The sequence below is a fragment of the Danio aesculapii genome, chromosome 1, assembly GCF_903798145.1.
Source record: "Danio aesculapii chromosome 1, fDanAes4.1, whole genome shotgun sequence".
Lineage (NCBI taxonomy): Eukaryota > Metazoa > Chordata > Actinopteri > Cypriniformes > Danionidae > Danio > Danio aesculapii.
The window spans coordinates 43,075,554-43,103,475 of record NC_079435.1 but is presented as its reverse complement, the minus strand read 5'-3'; the positions used below and the strand labels follow the sequence as shown (position 1 = coordinate 43,103,475).

Sequence of the window (27,922 nt, the reverse complement as noted above, 5' to 3'; positions counted from 1 at the left end):
CACACCTACAAGAAAATTTACCTATTTCTGAGGTTAATTTTATTCTGAATGAAGAATTCTTTCCACTGTCTTCCTCTTTAAAATCACCCTTGCCATTGTACAGATGAGATCCACTGGTTATTTATACCCCTTAACTTAAGCCATTACTAAACTCTGATGTTGAAAGCATTCAGTTTGAATATGAAATAAATTCAGAGTGTAATAATTCTAGAAAATGTATGTGATCTCACTACCATCAGTGCCAAGAGTAGATCTCTGCTCAAGTATCAATAAAGAATGAAAAAGACCCTTGCTCGGAGTAAATCAGAGGGGAAGTAGACAAGAGCAGAAGTGAGAAGACTGGAACAGAGGTGAGATTTTGTCATGTTTAACATCTCCATCACTTTCACAGCTGAGAGAGGAGTGTTTTTGGGGGAAGGGGGATGATTCTCACGTTCACACATGAATGCACTCGTGCACAAACACATTTAACCATTTAAATGAGGGCATGTTGTAGAGTTCTATTGTTTTTGCATAAAGTAAATTATAATCATTGAAGACTAGCTCAAAGCAGAATGGTGAATCATTTAGAACTGAACAATATATGTAGGTGATTCAGCAAACAGGATATAGAAAAGCAATTCTGATGTAAAGGGCACCTATTTTACCCCTTTTTTAAGATTCAAGATAAGTCTTTTGTGTCTCCAGAATGTCTGTAAAATTTCAGCTCAAAACACCCATCAGATTATTTACTATAGCTTTCAAAATATTGAAAATTTCTGCTTTGAACACAATATTGTTTTTCTTGCCTGTGCCTTTAATGATAATTCTCCATGGCGATCGTTCCCACGTGCCTGCAGAGTGTTCCTTAATCTTTGCCTCGGCTGCGTCAGATAAACAGCACAGTGACAGACATGAAGGAAGCAGATCTCACGCAATGTTTGTGAGAAATATTACAGTAATAACTTTCCCAATGATTATTTGATGTATTTGTTGTGGAGTTAATTCAAGCCGTTATGCAACGATGAGTCACACACAATGTCTTTATTAAGTTCACGCACATGCACATACACACAGCGCACGAGTTTATCTTTGCACTGTTTTGGCATAGCAAATGTGACAGGATACACGTTAATATCCATTGCGATATGGATATCCGTTATGTTTAACGTATAAAATTAACCTGATTTAACATCCACAAACTGGGATTGTGTCTTTTATAGTTGTACTGACATGCTACTGTGGGGATAAAGTCAGTAAATTTGCTATAATTCATTACAAACATGCACTATTTTAAAAAACGTTTTAAACTTGTAAAACTCATTCTTAATCACATTTGATGATGGTTGATGATCACAGAGAGCTCAACGGATCTTTTAATCCAGGTTGCTTTGTGCACATCCTGTCTTGTTGATATAATTATACGCATTACTACGGAGACATGTTAATACACAGTTGTCAATCAAATCGGTGGCCGGGGAAAACACACTCCTATGTCATGTTGCGGTGGGCCTCAAAATTGGAGGGATTTGGATCCCATTTTAAAACCAAGAAATTTAAAAAGAGATTTGTTGTCTTCTTATAACGCCAACATGACTGTGGACCCACTATACCTACACAGAGTTCTGTCCAAACAGTTTACAAAAGATGATTTTCACCATAGGTGCCCTTTAAATTCAAGTTAGAAGAAATTAAGTTAATTAATTATATTAAATCCAAAAAAAAATTATAAACTCAAATCATTTTTAAAAGTTGCATTGAATATTTATATATTTTAATGATAAGTTATCAAAAATTATCTTAGTTAATATTACATAAATGTATTATCCAATAGTGTTAATAGAACTTTTATCTTTTTAAAACACATTCAGCATTTTGTAAAATGTTCATAATTGTAACAGAACCTTCAGAGATCAGAGAACAAAAAGTTTTTCATTGCTATACTGCTTCCAAAATGATAAAAATGGAATGCAACTTTAATATTTTCATAAAAAAAAAAAAGAAAAACTAGAAGGCAACTGACCCAGCCGGGGCTCGAACCAGCGGCCTTCTTGCTGTGAGGTGATCATGCTACCCACTGTGCCACCGCTTAATTTTTTACATTTTCTTTTCATCAAAGCATGTACACACATCATGTCAGTGTTGAATGTAAAAGAAAATCTATGGAATTTGGAATGAATGTTCTTCTGTGCCAGGGTGTGGTTCACACACTCACACTTACCATACTTCACTCACAAAGCATCAAAGCCACCTCTGCAGAATAATAGAGCATAATAATAGAGCTGGCTCTCAGCGGCACTTAGCAATCAGCATCTCTCCCACACTTATGACGGCTAGCACCTACACACTCAGACAGAACAAGACAGACGCACACTCACCCACTCCGTCTGGTCAAATGCACACTGTTTAGACCTGCAGGTCATTCCAATGAGCTGTACTTAGATTCATTTCAGGAAAAAAAAAAAAAACAGCTTTATGCCTGTTCTTTGCCGTTCTCTCATTAGCAGTACAGATGCCGTGGATAGCACATTGGCATAAGGGGTGAAGCTGACAATTAAATTGCTGTGACACAATATGGATGTAAATCTGTGCAACCACACACTTGCACATGCACTAAACAGAAAACTATTTCTGTTATAGTATCATCATGTGAAAGTTCCAAAAGTGAATCCCAGACGGAGACGTGATTTTGCCAAGTTTTGAAATTTATGAATTAAATTTTTTAAGTTATATTAAAATGACATCACATTAGACTTACAATGTCAAATATCTATCTATCTATCTATCTATCTATCTATCTATCTATCTATCTATCTATCTATCTATCTATCTATCTATCTATCTATCTATCTATCTATCTATCTATCTATCTATCTATCTATCTATCTATCTATCTCTCACAGGGATGCTAGACAGAGTTGAGGATCCACGTGCAGTTTACTTAGCTTAGTCAGGCAGGCAATGGTCAACGGGAACAAACAAAAGCATGAGGACAATCCAAAAAAGTAGTTAGGTCACAGCAGGCAAAAGGTCGATACAGGCAGCAGACAACGTAGACAAGGGAACAAGGTAAGGGTCAACTACAAATAGACTTGACACACAAAAAAATTGCCTAAAAATGTTACAGGGTATAACCAAACAAGACTTAGCATGTGTGTGTGTTTGAGAGGTGTATAAATAGTCTGTGTAATTAGTCCTGAACAGCTTCGGCTGGGTGTGTTTGCAATCATGGGGGATCTGGACCAGGAGTGAGTGAAGTGCATAATGGCATTTGTAGTTCATTAAAGTGGCAGATTTGTAGTTTTGCAGTGATCTTTACAGGCTGGCTCACTGGTGACTGGGGTGGTACTATCTATCTATCTATCTATCTATCTATCTATCTATCTATCTATCTATCTATCTATCTATCTATCTATCTATCTATCTATCTATCTATCTATCTATCCATCCATCCATCCATCCATCCATCCATCCATCCATCCATCCATCCATCCATCCATCCATCCATCCATCCATCCATCCATCCATCCATCCATCCATCCATCCATCTATCTATCTATAATATTGCTCTAATGTTCCCATTAGGCTTAAGTTAACGTGATTTCTGAATAAAGTATTATTTTAAACGTCTTTTTTAATCAAAGTATTTCATCAAAGTATTTCTTTAGATATTGCAAATATCAACAGGAGTTCAACTCAAAAAATGTATAAACATTTAAAATAGTATAATGAGGTAAAAAAAAGCATTTAATTCACATTTTGAGCTATAAAGTTACAATTAAATTACTAAAGAATTAAACTAACAAATTAAACTAACTAAATTAAAGTCACTGTATATTATTAAATAGCCTACTGCATAAAGTCACAATTATGTGATATAATATTGACATGAAAAGAACTAAGCTTGCATTTTGACACAATAGCATTTTGACAGTCATGTTGCAAGTTATACACTACCTGACAAAAGTCTTTTTAGCCTATCCAAGTTTTAGGAACAACACATAATAACTTGACTTCTAGTTGATCATTTGGCATCACAAGTGGCTTATATAAAAAAGGCCTCTAGATTATGCTCTTTTACTAAAATAAAATATGATCATGTCTTGAATTTTAAATTATTTAATTAGGACAGTAAGGTCCTAAAGATTATTTGTATTCATCTTCAATGCCTCCTTCTTCTAACCCCAGACATGCTCAATAATGTTCATGTCTGGTGTCTGGGCTGGCGCACCTTGATCTTTTTTGCTTTCAGGAACTTTGATGTGGAGGCTGAAGCATGAGGATTGCTATCCTGCTGACAAATTTGCCCTTTCTTGTGGTTTGTAATGTAATGGGCAGCACAAATGCCTTGATACCTCAGGTGTTGATGTTGTCATTCACTCTACAGATCTCTCGCATACCCCCATACTGAATGTAACCCCAAACCATGATTTTTCCTAAACCAAATTTGACTGATTTATGTGAGAATCTTGGGTACATGCGGGTTCTAATAGATCTTCTGCGGTATTTGTGATGATTGGGATGCAGTTCAACTGATGATTCATCAGAAAAATCTACATTCTGCCACTTTTCTAAATGATTAACTAGAAGTCAAGTTATTATTTGTTGCTCTTACAACTGGGATGGACGACAAGACTTTTGTCAGGTAGTGCGTAGTCAGTAGGGTGAGATAAAGATGAGCAATAAAGGTGCATTTAGTAGGAAAATTAAAATAGCAGTTATGATATATTAGGTATCAGCTATGTGAAATGAAGCTTTAAATATATGAAGCCACATTGTGGGTTGCATTTCTGAGATATAATGTTGCAGTTCAGACATACAAAACTACAACTGAAAGATATAAAGTCATATTTTAAGATATAGACAATAGCATGAGAGGAACAGTAAATATATGCAAATTAAAAGGTGTAAAACATTAAAAAAATAGCAGTTGTGAGATACAAAAATCACATTGTGAGTTTTCTGAAATTGCAAAAAATAAATAAAATAAAATAAATAAATAAATAATAATAACAACAACAATAATAATAATAATAATTATAATAACAACAACAACAACAACAATTCCTTATATTTTTATAGTGCTTTTCTGGACACTCAAAGCACTTTACACGTTAGGGGGAATCTCCTCATCCACCACCAGTGTGCAGCATCCACCTGAATGACACAATGGCAGCCATATTGTGCCAGACCGCACACCACACACCAGCTGATTGGAGAGGAGACAGAGTGATGAAGCCAATTATGATATGGGGATGGTTAGGAGGCCATGATGGACAGAGGGCAGTGAGCAAATTTGGCCAGGATGCCAGGGTTAAACCCCTACTCTTTTCGAAGAACATCCTGGGATTTTTAATGACAACAGAGAGTCAGGGCCTCGGTTTAACATCTCATCCGAAAGACTGTGCTCTCTGAGCAGTATAGAGTCCCCCTCAATATACTGGGGCATTAGGACCCACACAAACTGCTACAAAAATAGCACCCCCTGCTGACCTCACTAACACCACTTCCAGCAGCAACCTAGTTTTCCCATGTGATCTCTCATCCAGGTACTGACCGGAGGCAGCCCTGCTTAGCTTCAGTGGGTGACCATGTGAGAGTTGCAGAGAGCTAGATACGGGCAATAAAAATAAACTCAGGTGAAATATGAATTATAATTAAACACTGATATTATGAATTCACAAGCGATAAGTAACATTTCAAGATATATGAAAAATCATACATAGTAGTTACACTTACTTTAGAAGGATTTTGTTTTGTTTTTTGGCCAAAATCAGCTCCACAGCAATGTAGTCCAGAGTTCATGGCATTTAGCTAAAGTTTTGGCAATGAAAGGCTACATTTACTGCATTAGAACAAAATGGTTGTTTCACAGGACACAGGAATATATGGCAAGGTTAGACACTTTATGAAGTGGTTAGTTAATTAGTTAAACCACTGGAGTTATAATAGAGACATTACAGTGTTGTTATTATATCTTTGAACTTTGAAATCTCTGATTCAGCATCAAAATCATTTCTTAGCATTATAATATAATGATTGTGTTCGTACGCATAGGCTTATGAACAAAATAGGGGCTTTTATCTACTGAATGGAATCTGATTTATTTTCTTTCCCTTTTTTGGTAGCAACTCTATATATCTTCTGTCACATGACTAAAAGGAATTGGCCTATCATATTCACGCTGCCAGGTATCATATCCAAAATGGGACTCAGGACGGATATGATTTTCACAGATGCAGAAGTCAGGCAGGACAAAAATGCAATGAATGGATGGAAGTATGTATTCCCACACATTCCACAGCAAACAAAGTGGAATTTCCTGGGAGGGTCAAGTAGACTGTGTGACTTCCCTTAACTAATCAGAGGAAAAAGTGCGTGTTTCACAGCATCTGTTGTTCCGGGCCTTTCCAAAACCACTTGGAATGATACTTAACAGAACAGGATAAAAATATAACAACCTTCTGACATGCTAAAACTCTGTTTTTGTAAATATGATTAATGGTGTACAGCCAGATATACCTGAACAAGTTAACCTTTTTTCTTTTTGAGGACTGAAATGCACCAAAGGGAACAAGAACACTAAAGAAAAACAAACCAAAGGTCATACTTGAATCTTCACTGTAAAACAATATCCTTAAATTAGTAAATTTCCACATTTTCGGGTTCATATTTTTATTTTTCTCCCATTTATTTATTTATTTTATTTGCAAATATGGGACCTTGATCTTGTTTCCAAGACCTTTTAACCTTGAAAAGTTAGAAAAAGTAACTTTTAATAACATTTTTAATAGTTTAAAGCAGTGTTTCTCAACCACATTACTGGAGGACCACCAGCTCTACACATTTTCCATGTCTCCTTAACCAAACACACCTGATTCAGATCATCAGCTCATTAGCAGAGACTGAAAGACCTGTAATGGGTGTGACAGACATCCAAAACATGCAGTGCTGGTGGTCCTCCAGGAATGTGGTCGAGAAACACTAGTTTAAGGTGATATATTGTCTGGGTTGGAGTTGTATATTACAGTAAACAAACCTTGTAATAAACGGCCAGTACATTTTCTGTTATTTTACAGATTTCTTTATATATTATTTTTAGGTGATATGTAATATGTTAAAATGTAAACTAAACATTTTTATGAATTAATGAAGAGTTAGGGTGTGCACTAATCATAGATTAACTAACTAGTAGATAATGGCTACCTTAATTACTTGTTATTACATGTTCTTAATTAATGTATTAATTAACATTTAGGCAAAATTTTACGTTTTTTTTTTAAGTTTAATTAGTAAAGTTTTACTATTTCTTATACGTTATATTATTTCAAACTACTAAAGCTGAATTTTTAACATCAATAGTCGACAAAGAGCTTAACATCTCAATGCAATTCACAACCATAAATAAACATAAAACTGTCACAAAATATGGAAACTGTTAATTAACATTTATGTTTTATAGTGTACTAAATAAAATGTCAATTTATAACAATGAATTACATTAAATAATCATTAAATTAAGAACTACGAAAAAAAATAGTAAGAGCTATGTGAACAAAAATTAAATAATGGGAATATTTAATATTTATTCAATAACATAATATCAAGTTAATATCAAAATAATTCCTTACATTTATGCAGCGCTTTTTCTGGACACTCAAAGCACTTTATAGATTGGGGGAATCTCATCCACCACCAGTGTGCAGCATCCACCTGTATGTCGCAACGGCAGACATATTGTGCCAGACCGCACACCACACACCAGCTGATTGTTGGAGAGGAGACGGAGTGATGAAACCAATTATGACATAGGGATGGTTACAAGGCCATGATGGACAGAGGGAGAATTTGGCCGGAATGCCTGGGAGATTTTTAATGACCACAGAGAGTCAGGACCTAGGTTTAACTACGCTCACTGAGCAGTATAGGGCCCCCATCAATATACTGGGGTGTTAGGACACAGACTGCAGGTGGAGCACCCCCTGTTGGCCTCGCTAATACCTCTTTCGGCAGTGTGTAAAAAATGTAGTGTGAGTAGAGTAAAAGTACCTGTTGTAAATATTACTCAAAGTATGAGTAAAAGTAGACCTTTTAAAAGTACTCATGAGTAGTGAGTATTACGCTGTGAAAAGCTGAAGGATTTACATACAATTTGTGGATGTGTGTGTGTGTGTGTAAACGTTACATTCTGTAGTGCATTTAGTTATTGGCCAGCAGGCACATGTCATAAGATGTTAATATTAGGTTAGATTTAGGTTGTGATGTCAGGTGACCAAAATTCAATGTCTAGCCAGGATAACGTTATTTTGACGTCCAAAAATGACGTCAAATGATGTTAATATTTGGTCAATTTTAGGTTGTTAGAATGTGATCTAAATTCAATGTCGAGCCAACATCTGAAACCAACATCCTATTGTCGTCAAATACTGACATTTATTCATCACATATGGCAACCAAAATCCAACGTCTGATAGACATCATAGTGGTAACGTCGACACAACATCAAGCTGTAACATCATTAGACGTTGATATTTGATTCATTTAGGTTGGACCTCAGCCTGACGTTAAGTTCTGACATCAACTAGATTTTCATTTCCAAAAAAAATGCAGTGTCCCATCGACATTAGGGTACAATGTCAATCTGACGTCATTTTGATGTTGCGATCATCATACAGTAATTATCCGTCATCTTCTCATCAGTGACATGCATCAAAAGAGTCTCTGGGTCAATGAGTGTAAAGATTTTGAACATCTTCTTGGACACTTTTAATGCTGCAATGTAAAGCGCTCATGTCTTGTGGTAGTTCATTATGATGCGAATTACCTTCTATGTGCGATTTGATTGGACCGAAATCACAGGACTGATTTTCCTAATCTCCACAGACAAGAAAAAAATTACGTAGTGACTGCAGGTTGACGGAAAGTAGTGGAGTAAAAGTACCGATACTGCAGTAAAAATGTTCTCAAGGGAAAGTAAAAGTAAAGATTTTTAAAACTACTTAGTAAATTACAATTTCTGAGAAAAACTACTCAATTACACTAATTTGAATATTTGTAATTAGTTACTTTACACCACTGGTGGTCTACCATCAAGGTGCTGATCGGGTGCAGCCCTGCTTAGCTTCAGTGGGAGTTGTAGAGAGCTAGCTGTCAGCTAACAGCAATAAGCTAACAGCTGTATGTTTACACATACATCTTTCCCTGTAGGCTCTGGATCCAAAGACAATAGTGTAAAGTCAGTTTGTGAGAAAATAAGATGTATATATAGTAAAACGATACTCCATTGCATTTACAGTATAGGTTGTGGAATCTCAGATAAAGCCTTCAATTAAATGTGACTGCTGTTTTCAGTTTCATGTTAATGCTGTTTAGTGTTGTATTAGAGGTTGTGTTTCTGCTTTTCTCTGTTCTGTGCTGAGCTATGCTGCTGATCTGGATGTAGTATTGATGCCCTGCTGCCCCATGGGGCACATTATGTGTGTGTGAGTGTGTGTGAGTGTGTGCTTGTGTGTGGCTGAGTCAGCGATTGGCTTGCACTGCAGCCCCTTATGTGAAAAAAGTGCCATGAGCTATTGTTTTCAGACACATACACACACGTCATCACAAACCACTGACTCCACCAATTATCCACATATAAAGCAATGAGGGCTTTATGGGCCATCCTGTAATGTCTTCCTGACCTTCCACTGAAAAGACATTTTGTCAGGTGATTGATGCTGTGCTGCTGAGACATTTTCAGCTATTAGATATTGACGGTAGATCTGCCTTGTCTACATGTCCTGGATCTGTTTTCTATTCCATTGCTCAGCCAGCAGGACTGAAATAAAATTGCCCATCACAATCACTCTACTTAATCAGCATGACATCAACACTTTACACGTCCACAAACACATACGATAGAGTAAGATGACCTCTAAATAACATTTTTCAGCAACTGACAATGCAAGCTGTGTAATAGAGAAAAAGTGTAAACACACACTACTGTGTTTACTTAAAAAACAGATTGACAACTAGACAGTCAGATAGAATGACTGACATAGCCTTTCTGTATATTTTTTCCCTAATTTCTGTTCAACAGAAAGAAGATTTTTCAACTTATTAAAACTTAGGATTAGAAATAACTCATTTCTAATTGATTTCTTTAATCTTTGCACATGTTTACACCATAAATATCTGATATTGAAATTGTTTGTAATGTCTGCTAAATTGGTAAATTACCTCTAATTGCAATACAATTTGCATTATCTATTTATCAATCAACTTTGGTAGTGATTGCCCACATCACAATCACTACATTCACAATCTTGAACTGCAGTAATATGCTTGTGGAAGAGCAATTGGAAGAAGTGTAATCTCTGGCAAGGTCAACAAGAGCGACAGGATGTCCACCAATAATAATTTTTTTTCATGGACGATATTTTGTTGGTTGTTTTTTTTGTGTATTTGTGGAAACATAAGACATGAAATATAAAATACAGTAATTGGATGAGCAAGATTGCACTTTGCAAGTAATACATTTGTACAATTAAAAATAAATGTACTGTATAAATACAAATGTTCTTTTTTTTCTGTTTACTATTTACTCTTCTCAACAAATAGTTAGTTTTAACGGTTGACTGCGATGTGAAAAAACAACTTTTCGTTTTGAGCAGTGTGGCTCACACACTGACAAATACACTTTATGTTTTGGTGGCCTTGGCCAAATTACTGACACAATAATAAGGTTTTGAGCCATGAATTAATTGTTTTGGGTGAGTAACTATTTTTTAGACATGCAATAAAGTACTGACGTTCCAGCAAACAGTTTTGAGATTTGCACTCATAGTTTAGACAATGTTAAGATTGTTTTTAAAAATTTGCCAAAGTAATTGGGAAAAACTGTAAAATAAATACGACTTTCTCTAAAAAATAATATTATAGGAAATACTGTGAAAATTTCTTTGCTCTGTTAAACACTGATTGGGAAATATTTGAAAAAGAAAAAACAATTCACAGGAGGGTTAATAATTTTGACTTCAACTGTACTTAGATAGATAGATAGATAGATAGATAGATAGATAGATAGATAGATAGATAGATAGATAGATAGATAGATAGATAGATAGATAGATAGATAGATAGATAGATAGATAGATAGATAGATAGATAGATAGATAGATAGATAGATAGATAGATAGATAGATAGATAGATAGACCAAGAGATAGATAGACCAAGAGATAGATAGACAGATAGATAGACCAAGAGATAGATAGACAGACAGACAGACCAAGAGATAGATAGACAGACAGACAGACAGACAGACAGACAGTACTACCAGTACCACACACACACACACACGCACGCACGCACATGCACACGCACACGCACACACACACCACTAGGGGCGTAGCGGACATTTTAAAAGTGGGGGGACAGCTGTATGAGATCCAACAGTTTACATTCATATAATTATTAATCACCTGTTTTTAAATGGTCTGTCTCTAAAAGTGAAGGGGATGTACCCCCCCGTCCCCCTGGTTGCTACACCCTTGCACACTACACACAATAAATAAAGCCTCTTACCTTCTTGAGAATTTCAGTACAATCCTAGTCCAGAAAATGTATATTGTTTGTGTGTTTATGGGAAGCTCAGACTGTCAGATTGCTGTAAATATGCTGTGGCAGATCTACGATAGCTCTCTCGTCATCTTTCAGCAGTCCCTGTGGTTTCAGCAGTCCATCTACAGGAGTAAACTTGGACATGCACTTAGACAAGAAATGTCCTACTGTATCCAAATATGCATTTCTTCACAAGTAGAGTCCAGCCTGTGAATGTGACAGTAATCTTTTCCCACAACAGCTCTCTCTGTCTTCCTCTCCATTGCTGACTCCAGCGCACTGCTGATTTCTGCAAGGTTTGCTCTCACTCTCTCACTTTCCTTTCTCTCTTTCTTAATTGTCCATCAATTTTCTCTAAACACCCCCTTCTCTCTTCATGCAGGAGAATTTTTCACCTGTATCATTCAGTCTGTAAAGGCCACAGTGCAAATCTCTATACCAATAAATGCCAGCAGAGCAAATCAGAGAGACACTAGACTGCTGACAACATAAAGACCTTTTCCATTGTGTTCTTGTTTGATTTTCTTGTTCTACTGTTTCCTCTAGGAAGAGAAAAGTAATAGAGATGAAGAGAAGCTGTCAGAGGTGTATTAGTCCTTAAAATAATATAACAACAAGTTATTATTTCAAGTTTTTACAGCAGTGTCACAGAATGACCACTTTTATTCACCCAAAGATCCTTCCATAAGCACTGTAAAACACTGGTAGACAGGTTACCACAACATCCAGTTGTGTATAAATTGTTTATACAGAGATACCTGTACATACAGAATTGGCATCACATTAAGGTCAATCAAAGGTCACATCTCTCTGTTGTGATCTATGAAAGATCGCTTGAGAATAGCTAACTGAAAGAGATTGTTGAGAGGAGAGATAAAAGAAGGAGACAAAAGGGGAGTTCTGTCTAAAGGAGGCACTGAAAGCATGTTTATCATCATATTATCATTTCAATTATGCATGAGTTGAAGGGGTACATATGCAGGTTAAAGGTTATTTAGGCCACACGTTTAATACATTTTAAAGACACCATACAATTAATTGATCACATTTAAATACACTCTGATATACACATATTATAGTTATTTGGCTTAGGTAAGTGCACAAAAATGCCCAGAAATAGTTTTACAGGCCCAAATCTGCCCTTGGGTGGAAAGCTCTGTTTTTACCTTATTTGGAAGGGTCCTGAATATTGATGAGCTCATACTTTAAATATCAAAAATAATTGAGCAAATTGAATAAATGACAATCATTTAAACTGAAGAGGTTCACGTTAGGAATGAGTGATCTGTCTATAGCCACCCCTGAGTTGTGGATGAAATAAGCTAAATTATACACAACAAAAGGGACCAACAGAAATGTATTTAGAGATTTATTTTGTGGGATAATTGTAGGATAATTTTATGGGAGTTTAATTACAACGGATGGGTTAATATTTTTTTTATCTATGCAATCTCGAAAAATCACAGCAAGAGCTGAAATGATATGACAAAAATGAATAAATTAACATTTTACACATCTGTTGCACGTTTCACACTGCCATGTGCTACACTCGAATTGACATGCAGTAAATTCTTCCAAATATTTCCCAAAAGATGTTTTACAGAGAAAGGACTTTTTTCTTCCACAGTATTTCCTATAACATTCATTCTTCTGGAGTAAGTCTTATTTGTTTCATTTTATGTAGAATAAAAGCAGTTTTACATTTTTTAAAAACCATTTTAGGGTCAATATTATTAGCCCTCTTAAACAATATATTTTTTGGGATTGGAAAAAACCATCGTTATACATTGATTTGCAGTTGCATAGTTAACCTAATTAACCTAGTTAAGTCTTTAAATGTCACTTTAAGCTGAATAATAGTGTCTTGAAAAAAATATCTAGTAAAATATTATATACGTTCATCATGGCAAAGATACAAGAAATCAGTTATTAGGCATTCGTTATTAATAATATTATGTTTGGGGGGAAAAAAAACAAACAAGTGGGGCTAATAACTCAAGAGGGCTAATAATTCTGACTTCATCTGTATGTGTACAAGGTTGTTACTAACATGGAGAAAGGGTAGTGATGATTCTATCAGCTATCAGGAAAATTCAGCCAAAGGGAACCCTCGTTTTTCTGGCTGCATTCAAACGATCACTAGCTTTGAGGTAACAAACAGTATTATAGTTGACAGCGACATCAAGTGAAGTGTTTATCAAAACCAACAAATGGAGAATGGATATTGAAGTGGGTTTTGGGACAAGGCGAATGAAAAGTATATAAAGCTATGCAACTGAAAGAACAAAAAGAAAGACCTATCAGTGAGACCTATTGTTCATATTACTGTATTGTCTACCGTAGCTTCCATTGCAAAATGTATTATCCCCATAACAATTTGACTGAAATTTTAAATGAAAAATACGCAGGATGCTTAGTAGTGTACATCCCTTAATAACAGATGCACTTTAATTTGATCTCTGTGAAAAACCTGATAAATCAAGGTCTGTGGATGATGTACATAAAGTCATGCATATAAATAGCCTTGCCAGTCATATAAACAAATAGCTTTTGTCAAACACAAAGTCCACCTCTTTATTCCTGCCCTAGAAGCTCTTGCATGTGACAATATAAGCTCTGATCTGTGCAGTCCCTGATAACTGATCTTTCACAATATGCAAATATATACACTCCATAAATTATGCAAAGTTCCTAATGGTTCAGGCCATATGTGCTGCTTTCAGAATCATAGAGCGTACATTAGAGTCTGGGTGGGTGCCTGAAGTGATGGATTACCTGCAGTAACTATCTGTGAGAATAGCTGCATGTTACTATTAACCGTGTAAGCGAAACAGACACAGGTTGGCCAGCATCTCACACACACACACAGAATATTGATCACTTATGTGAAGTGAATAATTGCTTACTATCAAGGGACACAAATAAATACAGGTCCAACATTGTTCAGCCACTATAGCATGAAGAATTATATGCAATGGATTAAAAAGGTTACATTGACGCATCTGAGATTAAAAAGGGGGCATTGAATATACAGAGTCTATTTAAAACTCATTGCCAGTACAAATCTGATGCACCTCACATCTATTTTCACCGCTTTAACTGTTCTTAACGAATGCTGATGAAATAAACATCCTGAAAGGTCTGCTGTCTCATGGCCAAGAGCTGTTAAAGCACATACTGATGCAGAGAGCGCTAACCTGCTGTTTGTCAGTGAGTCATCAGATTCCAGGTGCCCTTCCACTTCCTGCTGCAGTTGCTAAGTAACAACACACATCTGAATCCAAATGCTTGAACCGCATATACACTTACTCCTCAGAACAGCTGTCTTCACTGAACTATGACAAGAGAGTGTGGTCGTAGCCTAATGAATTAGAATATTCAGATGTGAAATGTTTTAGACATTGCGATTGATCAAAATTAATACAAATAAATAAATAAACAATCGATTTTAATCAGAAATTATATATATTTTTTATTGTTCACAAAGAGGAATGTACAAATCCTGGCAAAAATCGAATCTTAACATTTAAATGGTGTTCACAATTTTTTTAGCCTTCATTTTATAGTTACTAAGCAAATCATTCATTCATTCATTTTCTTTTGGGCTTAGTGCCTTTATTAATCTGGGGACGCCACAGCGGAATGATCCGCCAACTTATCCAGCATATGTTTTATGCAGCGGATGCCTTTCCAGCCACAACCCATCACTGGGAAACATCCATACACACTCATTCACATACATACACTATGGACAATTTAGCCTACCCAATTCACCTATACCACATGTCTTTGGACTGAGGGGGAAACCGGAGCATCTGGAGAAAACCCACGTGAACACGGGGAGAACATGCAAACTTCACACAGAAATGCCAGCTGACCCAGCTGAGGCTCGAACCAGCATCCTTCTTGCTGCGAGTTACCCACTGCACCACCTCATCATCCTACTAAGCAAATCAAACTAAGCAAATAACTGAACACTCTGGGTTTGTATTATAACTCAAATAAATACATGTTTTGAAACAATGGTAAAATATACTTCATATTACAGTTTTTTACGATTGCTTACACACTAAAATTATACCTTTCCCACAACTAGCAAAACCTTATACTCAAGGAGCAAAACACAAGGCTAGATCTGCACACCTGTAAGCACATAGCTTCACACTATTTGCAAAACATTACACACGGTGATTTGCAAATCTCTAAACACACTTGTTTGCATTTGACACAGAATTTTTTCTTGATGGAATTTCCTTGCAATTTTAAAGCAAAGGCTTTCAAATGAATCCACATGAACCAATGGGTTAAACAGTTTTGCAGCAGTGTGTGTGCACACCTGATGGCTGTGTAGACACACAAATTAGCTGGAACCACAATAAAAAGCAATAGGAATAAACTTCACTAGTCTTCAATAAATATGTTTACAGTAGCATAGCTGTATCTTCAATAAGTAGGTTTACAGTAGTATAGCGGTAAATTTTAGTCTTCAATAAATAGGTTTACAGTATAGCGGTAAATATTAGTCTTCATTAAATAGGTTTACAGTAGTATAGCGGTAAATATTAGTCTTCAATAAATATATTTAAAGTATAGCGGTAAACATTAGTCTTCATTAAATAGGTTTACAGTAGTATAGCGGTAAATATTAGTCTTCAAAAAATATATTTAAAGTATAGCGGTAAATATTAGTCTTTAATAAATATGTTTACAGTAGTATAGCGGTAAATATTAGTCTTCAATAAATATGTTTACAGTATAGCAGTAAACATTAATCTTCAATAAATATGTTTACAGTATAGCGGTAAATATTTGTCTTCAATAAATATGTTTACAGTATAGCGGTAAACATTAGTCTTCAATAAATATGTTTACAGTATAGCGGTAAATATTAGTCTTTAATAAATATGTTTACAGTAGTATAGCGGTAAATTTTAGTCTTTAATAAATATGTTTACAGTAGTATAGCGGTAAATATTAGTCTTTAATAAATATTTTTACAGTATAGCGGTAAATATTAGTCTTTAATAAATATGTTTACAGTAGTATAGCGGTAAATATTAGTCTTCAATAAATATGTTTACAGTATAGCGGTAAATATTAGTCTTTAATAAATATGTTTACAGTAGTATAACGGTAAATATTAGTCTTTAATAAATATGTTTACAGTAGTATAGCGGTAAACATTAGTCTTCAATAAATTTGTTTACAGTATAGCGGTAAATATTAGTCTTTAATAAATATGTTTACAGTAGTATAGCGGTAAACATTAGTCTTCAATAAATTTGTTTACAGTATAGCGGTAAATATTAGTCTTTAATAAATATGTTTACAGTAGTATAGCGGTAAATATTAGTCTTTAATAAATATGTTTACAGTAGTATAACGGTAAATATTAGTCTTCAATAAATTAGCTTACAGTAGTATAGCGGTAGATTTTAGTCTTCAATAAATACAGAAGGCAATGTCCCAGTAAGAGGAAGAGAAAGCACGAAAAGGAGGAAGATTGGTAAACAGGAGAAGATTTTTTTTGTTTCTATTGAAATATATACATCACCAGAAAGCTGAATATATAAGATTTAAATTATTGTATGGTTTGTTAGGATAGGGCAATATCAGTCTATGACTGTTTGGTGAATAAAGTATGTTCATGTACTCTATAGCAATACCTCTGAAACAAATCAAACCCAGATTACATCATTATTAGTCAATTAGAAATGATACGAGTGTTTAAGATTTATTACAGCAGTGTGTAAATGAAGCAAACAGATTTATATTCAATTAAGCTTGTGTGTTCCGTACGGTGTCAAAATTGTGTTTGGTTATATTGTTGTAAAGTTTTAGAGGAAGTGTTTCATTTCGCAAAAGAACTGATGTGTTGTGTGTGGATGTGAAAATCGTGTAGGGTTGACAAAATGAGCATTAATTTCAAAATTGTGCTTAAGCAATCATAAAAAACCTGTAAAGGAAAACAAATATCAAAAATACTCAATTGTAAATCATTCAAATTTGTCATTCAAAAAGTCTGTTGAAACAATGAAAAGGATAATAAAACTCCTTCAAGAAGGAAGTCCAAATGGAAGATAAGCAAAAGATATTGGCTGCTCCCAGTCACATATCTGGTGCATGCATTAAAAAAATTGGAAAGATTATAGACCAGGACAGAAAACTCACAACAAAACAGAAAATGCACAACAAAAAACAAATGGCAGAAACAGGAGTCAATGTGCGTAATCAGGGCCGGACATAGTGATTTGGGGGCTCTAAGCAATTCCAGGTATGGGGCCCAAGCATTGAAACACGAAACATTCTCATTCTCTATAGATATATATATATATATATTTCCTGTAGTTTTTTTTTTTTTTGTAAATAAACTGCATGATACAATATTTTAAGTGTAACCTTTATCTTCCTAATGTAAAAATTAAATACAATAAATTCACAAATAAAAAAACAAGTTCACAAACTAACTATATGCACAGTTAATAAGCCATATTTGTGTTTAGATTTTAATATTTGTATGTACAGTACATAAGAAATGATCCCTATTTATTTTTAAAAAGTAATAATGTTAAAATCTTAACAGTTATAGACAGATTTTACAACATACGATAGAACATTTATAAATGAGCTATATGATTTATTTAGGCAATTCTTGGCATTGGTCGGGGGCCCCCTTATTTCCCTGGGCTTTAAGTGGCTGCTTACCTTGCTTCTTGGTTAAGTCCGCCCCTGTGCGTAATGGAACTCAGTGGCAGATTTAGGCATGGGCAATATGGGCGATCACCCAGGGTGGCACCTTGCTAGGGTTGGCATGGAGACACCCTCCACCTCTGTCATCACTTTCGACTGCAACATCACACCCCCCACCGCTGTTCACTTTTTGAATCCCACCCGCCTGATGGAACGGTACAAACCTAGCTGAATTAAATGGGGTTTAAATACAGAAAATGGACCATTATAGAAATTACATGGACCATGTATAAAGCACACAAACACAGACTTTCCCGAGTCTTATAACACTACGAAGCATTCTCTTGTCTCGTCTTATCTCGTCTCATCTCATCTCATCTCTAGCCGTGTTTTAAAACTTTGCCTTTGATTCCTTGCCGCCTGTATTGACCACAATTCTGGAGTATCTTTATGCATCTATTTAACCCTGTTTTGACCATTGCCTGCCTGACTAATCATATAAATAAACTGCACGTGGATCCTAAACCCCATTGTCCAGCACCGTTGGAGTATAGATGATTGATTGAAAGTAAATTTCAGTAATGAATCACACACCTGCATTGGACATTGAGATGATGCTGGAACTTTTGTTTTGGAACCGTTTAATGAATTACATAAAGATGACTGCCTGAAGCTCATATATAATATGGTGTTAAAAAAGGACTACACTGAAAGAAATAGTTCACTGCAAACTAATTCAAACAAATTATATAAGCTGAATTCATTCATTCGTTCATTCATTTTCTTTTCGGCTTAGTCCCTTTATTAATCTGGGGTCACCACAGTGAAATGAACCGCCAACTTATCCAGCACATGCTTTATGCAGCGGATGCCCTTCCAGCTGCAACCCATCACTGGGAAACACCTGTACACTCATTCACAGTCATACACTACAGACAATTTAGCTTACCCAATTCACATACTGTATACCACATGTCTTTAGACTGTGGGGGAAACGGCAACATACAAACTCCACACAGAAATGGCAACTGACCCAGCCGATGCTCGAACCAGCGACCTTCTTGCTGTGAAGCGATTGCGCTACCCACTGCGCCACTGTGACACCTAAGCTGAATTTAAACATTGAAGATTCCTAAATTTAATTTGTTTGTTTAAGTTCATCCTATATAAATTGTTTAAATCTCACTTTACTTACCCTAAAACAGTTTAATAAATCCAATGAATTATTTTTTTTCAGTGTAGGGAAAAAAGCTAAATAATACCATAATTTAACAGGCGTATACTGAAAATATGAACACTTTTTTCACACGATCAATAGAATTTTTTGGTGATTACGTAATTTTTCAGGATGATAATAAGCAAAATGTTACAGATTTTCTTCAGGACATGGCCAGCAAACAGTCCAGATTTAAATCCAATTGAAAATTTTATGTGAAAATTTGAATAATATATATATATATATATATATATATATATATATATATATATATATATATATTGTTTGCAAAGCTGATCTGTAAACCACTATTCGAGAAAGCTGGTTACCTAATTTCATGTAAGGCTGTCACTCTAGGAATATGGTCCTTATGCATGTTGCCCAGTTGGACCCCACATTACACCCAATCAGATTATATGGGAGATTTATATGGGTTAATTTAGATGAGGCCCACGTGGAAACCATGAATAAACTTGTATTGGGGCCACATAATAATGTGGGCTACCCTGATATGGGTTTCATTTGCCCCAGTAATAAAGAGTTTCACCAAATAACCAGGGCACTTTAACATAAACCCTCTTGTTTGCAAATTTGATGTATGTGCACATTCAATGTGCATATCAAGATATTTTACAACTACCCAAAATGTAAAGATATTCATATATTCTTGTTCAAGTCAAGAACATGTATTAATTGGGCATTAAATTATTATAGGGCCTAAAGTGTTTTCTCATTTTAAAGTCTCCGGCGCCCTCAGCTGGACAGGTTATATAAACCAATGACTAATCTTGAAGGTCTTTGGAAGATTTTCCAATAGTATCTGGATGCAGCCTTTATGATGCAAACTGAGATTGCATCACTCAGCGATGCATTGTCAGACACAATGCACTCAATGGAGTGAGGGACGTCACTGAGACAGGTGGCAGTTAGGAGAGCGCATTAAAAAGCATTGGATGCAGCACTCAAGATTTTTTTTTTTCAAAGATTTAAATAAGCCTATAATTGAGAAAAAAAAATGTCGTAGCTGTATTTTTTTAATGGTACTTAATACTATGAAAGATATTCATAAAAGACACAAAGCTTAATCTGCAATGAGTAGCAAAAAGGGGAAATCCCTTTCAGTTTCTTCAGTTCCTTTCTGTTAGAGACAAATTATTGAAGGGAAAAACTTTATTAGAAATAGCAGAAGTACTATGAAGTATGATATCTTATAATATAAGGAAGTTGTTTTGGGGTAATAATTGCTGACAGAGGAAAATGGCAGATTATATTGCAATTATCATGAGGATTTTGCAACATGGTTATATCTGCATTAATATATGATACTACAATAATGTATAATATTGGGAAACCTGTCAAATGTATAGACTAACAATGTGACACGAACTGTCCAATCTAAGTGACGATATTTGATATCTAGGACTACGTGATAGCTCCGCCTCTCTGTTTGTTTCACTTCTTAAGAAAGAGGAATTGTTCCTTTTGTAAAGGTTATTTTCTCCTAACACGTGAAGTTTATTTGGTTTCAAAAAAAGAGGTCTGAGTTGTCATTCCATCTTGAATCACTTAACCAGATATCTGAGTGGAAGCTGGGAAAATAGACCGTCACTCATCAAGTAAGTCTATGATAAACGATAGCATGCTAAATTCAGCTGGATTAGCCTACATTGTTAAAACATCATGTTAGCAGTTTTGGAAGTAGTATAGAAGCAATTATTAAGATACAGTTTTCCTCAGATGCACTGTAGATTACTTCTTAATATGACAACGAGACCATGGCTAGTTGTCTCATCACTCACTTTCAAATATGAAAAGTTTAAATATAGAAATATATACGTGTAATGTTCATACGACAGACAGACAGCATTTAAATAGTAAATACTAGTGTTTTAAACCATAGTGTAGTAAAGTGCATTATACTAAATATTATTTACAAATAATTGTTAATGAATGGTGCATGCAAAGTTTTAACTATGAACTAATAAACTTCTATAAAATGTTGTAGTACAATTCAGTTTTTACCATAGTAAACTGTGGTGTATTGTAGAAATTGTAGAAAATGTATTGTTTTGGTCATTTGTCAATATAACAATAGATGTTGTATTAACAGAACAGCTATAGAGAATTACTCTAGAAGAATTACTATAGTAATTTACTATAGTATGTTAAAAATACTATAATATTTACTATAAATTTCTGTAGTACTTTTTATGTCAGTTAAAAGCAAATTATAACTACAGAGACTGTAAAACTTGAAATGAAATAAATGCATTAAACATTTATTTTGACTAACATTAGGTTAAAATAACATTTCATATTGCAGCGTTTTATTTTTACCTGATGTAATAAAATAACTTGTTAAATCAGTAGTTAATTAATAAAACCGTTTAAAAATATTTAAAAGTCAATTATAGGAGTAGCATTTTAAAACCAACTAAAATTAAACTGAATTCTGAAAAATGAATATATTCTTAATGAACAAAACATACAATACTATCTGATTAATGCTGAAATAACACTAAAGAACAGTATTCCTGAAGTTTTTACTTTGTTTACCTCTGATAAAGAATGGAATAAGCCGAAGAAACATGAGTGAATATCTTATGACTTCCACATGTGACCGGATGCTCCAGTCTTTATCTACATTTTCTGAGGTTCAGATTTTATTGTGTACTTTTTTGTCAATCTTTAAGCTTGTGTATATCAACAATAAAGTTATGTTTATTACAGATTGACTTGGGAGGGAAAAAGCTTTGAAAGGAAGGAAAATATGAATCCAATGAAACTCATATTATTGCCCTTGTTCTGGCCTTGTTTCAGTGCCAACTGTGCAGGCACTACAAATGCACGCAAGTCAACTTGCATGATTAAGAATGCCAAAGCAGACTGTAGTCACATGAATCTGGATGCAATTCCAACGGACTTACCTGCAAATATTACCGCACTGGATTTATCTCACAACAGACTTAAAACTCTGTCTTCCCTACATATGTACACAAATCTGGTGAATATAGATGCGAGCTACAACTCTTTAGCGGGCATAGAAAAGGATCTTTGTCTTTCTCTGCCGCATCTGCAATATCTTAATGTGCAACACAATCAAGTGTATTTGATAAGCGAGAAAGACCTGAAAAACTGTTCTCATTTGACATGGCTTGACCTGTCTGACAATAAGCTGAAGCTACAAGGGGAGCCCTTCTCTCTCTTAAAGGTATGTTTTTACATTGTAGATACATTATCTAGCACACGAGGAAACATAGATAAATGCATTAAAAAGTTTAGGTTTTTTGTTATGTGCTTGTTTTATAATTTGTTAACTATGTTTATAGCATAGTCAGTTAGGCTCACCTGGAAAATGGTGTTATCTAGCACTAATATTTGCATAGTTATGTTATATGTGCAACCTGATTGATAACAATTTTATACACAACTGAATATTTGGTATGCGGTTTCAATGAATGTTTTTTTTTATTATTATTTAAGGATGTATCAATACTAATTCTCTAATCAACATTGATAAGCTCATTTCATGTTATAGATTCTAACACTAAAAAATAACCTTTTCAAGCGTGTTATGGTCTTATAGATAAATATGCTTCATTAACATTTTCCTCCTTTGTAGAATTTAACATGGTTGGATGTGTCCCGAAACAAACTGACATCTGCTAATCTGGGCACACAACCTCAGCTGCCAAACCTGGTGACCCTGGTTCTCTCTGGAAATAACATTAACATACTGCAAAAGAATGACTTCTCATTTCTCAGTAATTCTTCTTCATTTCGGGTTCTGATTCTCTCATCTCTGATTCTTAAAAAGGTAAGAGGAACCAAATGTGACACGTCAGGCTGCTTTCACTGATTTCACATAAGAGTCAGTGTTGTCAAAGTGTGCGTTTACTTTGGATTTACTTTTGGACTTTGCTCTAATGATGAAATAACATTGAATAACTTTTGTATTTGATAACCGACATTACCTGAAAACCTTATGGCAACATGAAGTATTAAGTGCTGGTGTAACATTAAAATATAACAATATAAAAAAAGCATGCACACTGCTGAGACTGTAGTTTGCTCGTTAAGAGAGGTTACACGGACTCATGGTTAATCTTTCATATAATAAAACAATTATACAATATCAAATACGAAATCTCTACATCATGATTATGTAAATAGTTACAATCAAGATATTTTCATGTAAAACTCTGCCATTCCTACCCCAAATTTGTCTTGTTTTTCACTTGTTTTGGGAACACAGGTGGAGAATGGCTGTTTCAAGGCTATTGATACACTGTCTGACTTGGTGTTGGATAGCAGCAAGCTCACCTCTCAGTTTACCACCAGTCTTTTTGAAGAACTTGCTGACACAGCCTTGCGAAACCTTTCTCTTAGGAACACTGAGCAGGTGACACTGTCAAACACAACTTTCCAAGGTCTAGAGAAGACTAAGATCACAAGTCTGGACCTCAGTGAAAACAGAATTTCAAAGATTGTAGATGGTGCCTTTCAGTGGTTGCCCCAACTGGAATTTTTGTCTCTGGAGCATAACACAATTAGACACCTAACTAGAGACTCATTCAGTGGACTAGGAAACCTAAGGCAGCTCAACCTGCGGAAAGCACTAATTAAAAGTCATGCATCCTTACCAGTTATAGATGACTTTTCCTTCCAACATCTAGTCCAGTTGGAACATTTGTCCATGGCAAATACTGCCTTCCGAGAGTTAACTGAACAAATCTTTTCTGGACTTCTGAACCTGAAGACATTGGATTTGAGTTGGAGCATCACAGGGTTAAAGACAATCACAAATAGAACCTTTGCTGGTCTGCAAGAATCTCCACTCCTTCAGACTCTTAATCTTACAGGCATGGGCATTAACAAGTTGGAGCCTGGTGCCTTCTCAAGTTTAGGAAATCTTAGCAACCTCCTAATGAGTCGCAATTTTATCAATCAGCAGTTACAAGGGAATGAGTTCAAAGGCCTCTCTAACATTAAAGAGATTGACATGTCTATAAACCAACAAAGTATTTCCCTCACCAATGCATCATTTGTTCATGTTTCCTCATTGAGGACCCTAAAGCTAGGCCGTGCTTTAAAAGGGACCTTAGATATGGAACCATCTCCTTTCAGGCCACTTGTCAACCTCACAATCCTAGATCTCAGTAATAATAATATTGCAAACATAAATGCTGACTTGTTGGAAGGTCTGTATAATCTAAAAGTGGTGAAAATGCAGCACAACAACTTGGCTAGATTGTGGAAAATGGCAAATCCTGGTGGTCCAGTGCTGTTTCTGAAGGATGCTACAAATCTGTCGTATCTGAATCTGGATTACAATGGCATCGATGAGATTCCACCTACTGCTTTACATGGCTTCTCTGAGTTGCATGAACTAAGTCTGCGTGGCAATCTCTTGGATAAGTTGCATGCCTCTGTTTTTGATGACCTAAATTCTTTAAAATATTTGCATCTTCAAAAGAACCTTATTACATCTGTCCAAAGTGTTACGTTTGGCGTGCCACTGTCCAAACTGAAAGAACTTTACATGGACCACAACCCATTTGACTGCACCTGTGAGAGCATCCTGTGGTTCTCTGAATGGCTGAACTCCACCAACACCAGTGTTCCAGGATTTCCTCAAAGTTATATCTGCAATACCCCCAATGCCTACTTTAATCACTCTGTAATGAACTTTGATCCATTGTCCTGCAAGGACATGACACCTTTTAAGGCGCTGTACATTTTGAGTAGCACGGCAGTGTTACTGTTGCTGTTTATATCTCTTCTGGTACACTTCCAGGGATGGAGAATTCAGTTCTACTGGAGTATAATGGCAAACCGTATGTTGGGGTCACTGAAGGATGCAAAAGTTACCGAAGGTAGATTTAAATTTGATGCTTATATCATCCACGCTGGTGAAGATAAATCATGGGTGGAACGAAGCTTGCTCCCTCTAGAGGACAACGATATAAATTTTTTCTATGAACAGAGAGATTCTACACCTGGGCATTCTCGTCTTGAGACAATTGTTGATAACATGGTACACTCCAGGAAGATAATTTTTATTATAACAGAAATGCTTTTAAAGGATCCATGGTGTAGGCAGTAAGTAATATCTTAATTATTTATTAACAAAACAATTCGAATGGCATAGTGAAATGTGTATTTAGTCACCATTAAAATCAAATGCAAGTTGCTGATCAGTTTCAGTTCTTAAAAGGTGTAGATTAGAAAAAAAAATAAAACCCATTCACTACATTTTCCCTGTTTCAAGTTACAATGCACAGGTATTTTTGTCAATTCAAAAGTTCAGAAGAAGTATTCATGCTTTCTTCTCTCACTCTGCAGATTCAAAGCCCATCATGCGCTACATCAAGTAATGGAGGATAACCGCGACTCGCTGATCCTGATTTTCTTGGAAGATGTAACTGATTACAATCTGAATCGCTCTCTACATCTTCGTCGTGGCATGTTGAAGCCTAAATGTGTCCTCTACTGGCCTTTACACAGGGAACGTATCCCAGCATTTCATCAGAAACTCCGCTCAGCATTAGCCTCTACCAACAAGGTCAACTAGAATTTTTTTTTTCAATCAGCAGTGCTGTATATTTTATGCTTTTAGCCTGTCAAATTAAGCAAATTGATAAACAGACTTCCATGATACTGAGCGTTTCACTACTTTATCCTCTTTTGTGGTCACAATTGCATAATCTTATTGGAAGTACAAACAAGATACTTTTGAAGACAAAAGCCAACTGCCCTGTAAATAGCGTAGTTCACAAAACAACAACAACAACAACTTAAAATTCTTAAAAACTGCTTGCAATGTTTTGTGAACAATTGGTTTTTGTAACTTGGAATCTGGGGATCAAGGTACAGTGAATTGTACTTCATTAGTTTTCTGGGAAAAGTTCTGTTGCCTCCAAAGGGCAGAAAAATAATAGGAAATGTGCTCATCTTCATCCAGTTTAAAAGTTTTCACGGTTCTTAATGCTTTTTTCCACATTTTCTGTAATGCTGCAAGTGGTTCACAAACTTTTCAGCAGCAATGTACAGTATATTTTTATTATTCCATTAAAATATTGAAGGGACTATTTTTGTTTCCCAAACAAAATCAAGTGAAGTAACCAAGTCTGTCTTTTAAACCAGTATTTACTGTATGCTAAACCATGTCAATGTCTGCACTAAGAAAGCAGTTTACTTATGTTAGAATGCTAACCAGCTAAATTGTACAAGGCAGCCACCCAGTGGTCGTTTCTTAAAAATAAATCCACCCTGCCTCCCTTAGTTCACTGAATATTTCTTACCATATACGATTCATACAAAATTTATTATAAGAACATGCTGTAAAGCAGTGGTTTTCAAGCTTTAAGAGTGATCTTTTTATTTTTTACATTGATGACCATAATGTACATTTGTACATAATGTACATCCAAAAATGTACATTTATCATATTGCTATCAACTATTAAACTCATAATCTTGTAATAACTGAGATATTGCCATGTGTGATAATTAGCTCCTATCTTGCTTATGATGTATTATAAGCCTACAGATCATATTGACAGTAGTCTGTGTCAGTATTTTTCAAGGAACTTTTTCAAGTAAGATTGTGATGAAATGAATGTGCAGAATAAAATAGTAATAGTGAGTAATTGAAAATTTTAGCACATCCCATGGCATAAGGGGGTTGCACAACATCAAGTCGTCATTAAACAGCTGAGGAGCTCCACTTAAAAACACAACAAATAGGTCTAAAAAAAACAAAGTCAAAATGCAAATGGAACTTGGTGACCTATTGAATGGATTTGTGATCTTTGTGTCAATTTTTGTGCTGACATTAACAACATGTTGCTGAAAGATTATATTCATAAATGTAGAACTAAAACCTGTCCCTGGCATTAGTCCAGCACATTCGTTCTTTGGCAAGACGCTGAAAATTTACTTCTAACAGAACAGGTAAGTGCAATTATTATGCTATCATTAGCCAAATGTAGTATGATTATTATGTTGCTGGATATAATGCAATATTGTCAGATCAGATCAAGTCACATTTATCGGATAAAAGAAACTGCCTAACATCATGTCTGGGGCAAGAAATAGAGACTTTGCTTCGAAATGGAGAAAATGATAAGATTAAAATAAAGCATAGGCTATAAAAAAAAATCTTGGGGGGTGGGCTTAATTTTTTAAGTTTTAATTCAACATTAAAAATTACTCTCTATGAAATAAAACAAAAAAGACTTTCTTATTTTATCATGTGAAAATGTCCTTACTCTGTTAAACATCATTTGGTAAATATAAAAAAAAAAATGGGGGGGTGGGGGTATTGGCTAATAATTCAGACTTCAACTGTGTGTGTGTGTAATATATATATATATATATATATATATATATATATATAGATAGATAGATAGATAGATAGATAGATAGATAGATAGA

The 27,922-nt window shown here is 35.1% G+C and overlaps 1 protein-coding gene across 2 annotated transcripts; it reads left to right on the top strand.

Moving 5' to 3' along the window:
* Positions 1-20,943: 20,943 nt before the first annotated feature.
* Positions 20,944-26,975, top strand: tlr3 (toll-like receptor 3). 2 transcript variants are annotated; one of them, XM_056460790.1, is made up of 6 exons: positions 20,944-21,100; positions 22,052-22,138; positions 22,215-22,695; positions 23,107-23,301; positions 23,740-25,586; positions 25,830-26,975. In XM_056460790.1, the coding sequence occupies exons 3-6, from the start codon at positions 22,255-22,257 to the stop codon at positions 26,056-26,058; spliced, it is 2,712 nt and encodes a 903-aa protein (XP_056316765.1). In that variant the 5' UTR covers positions 20,944-21,100; positions 22,052-22,138; positions 22,215-22,254; the 3' UTR covers positions 26,059-26,975. The 2 variants fall into 2 exon arrangements, with proteins under 2 accessions (XP_056316765.1, XP_056316758.1); XM_056460783.1 differs by lacking the exon at positions 22,052-22,138.
* Positions 26,976-27,922: the final 947 nt, after the last annotated feature.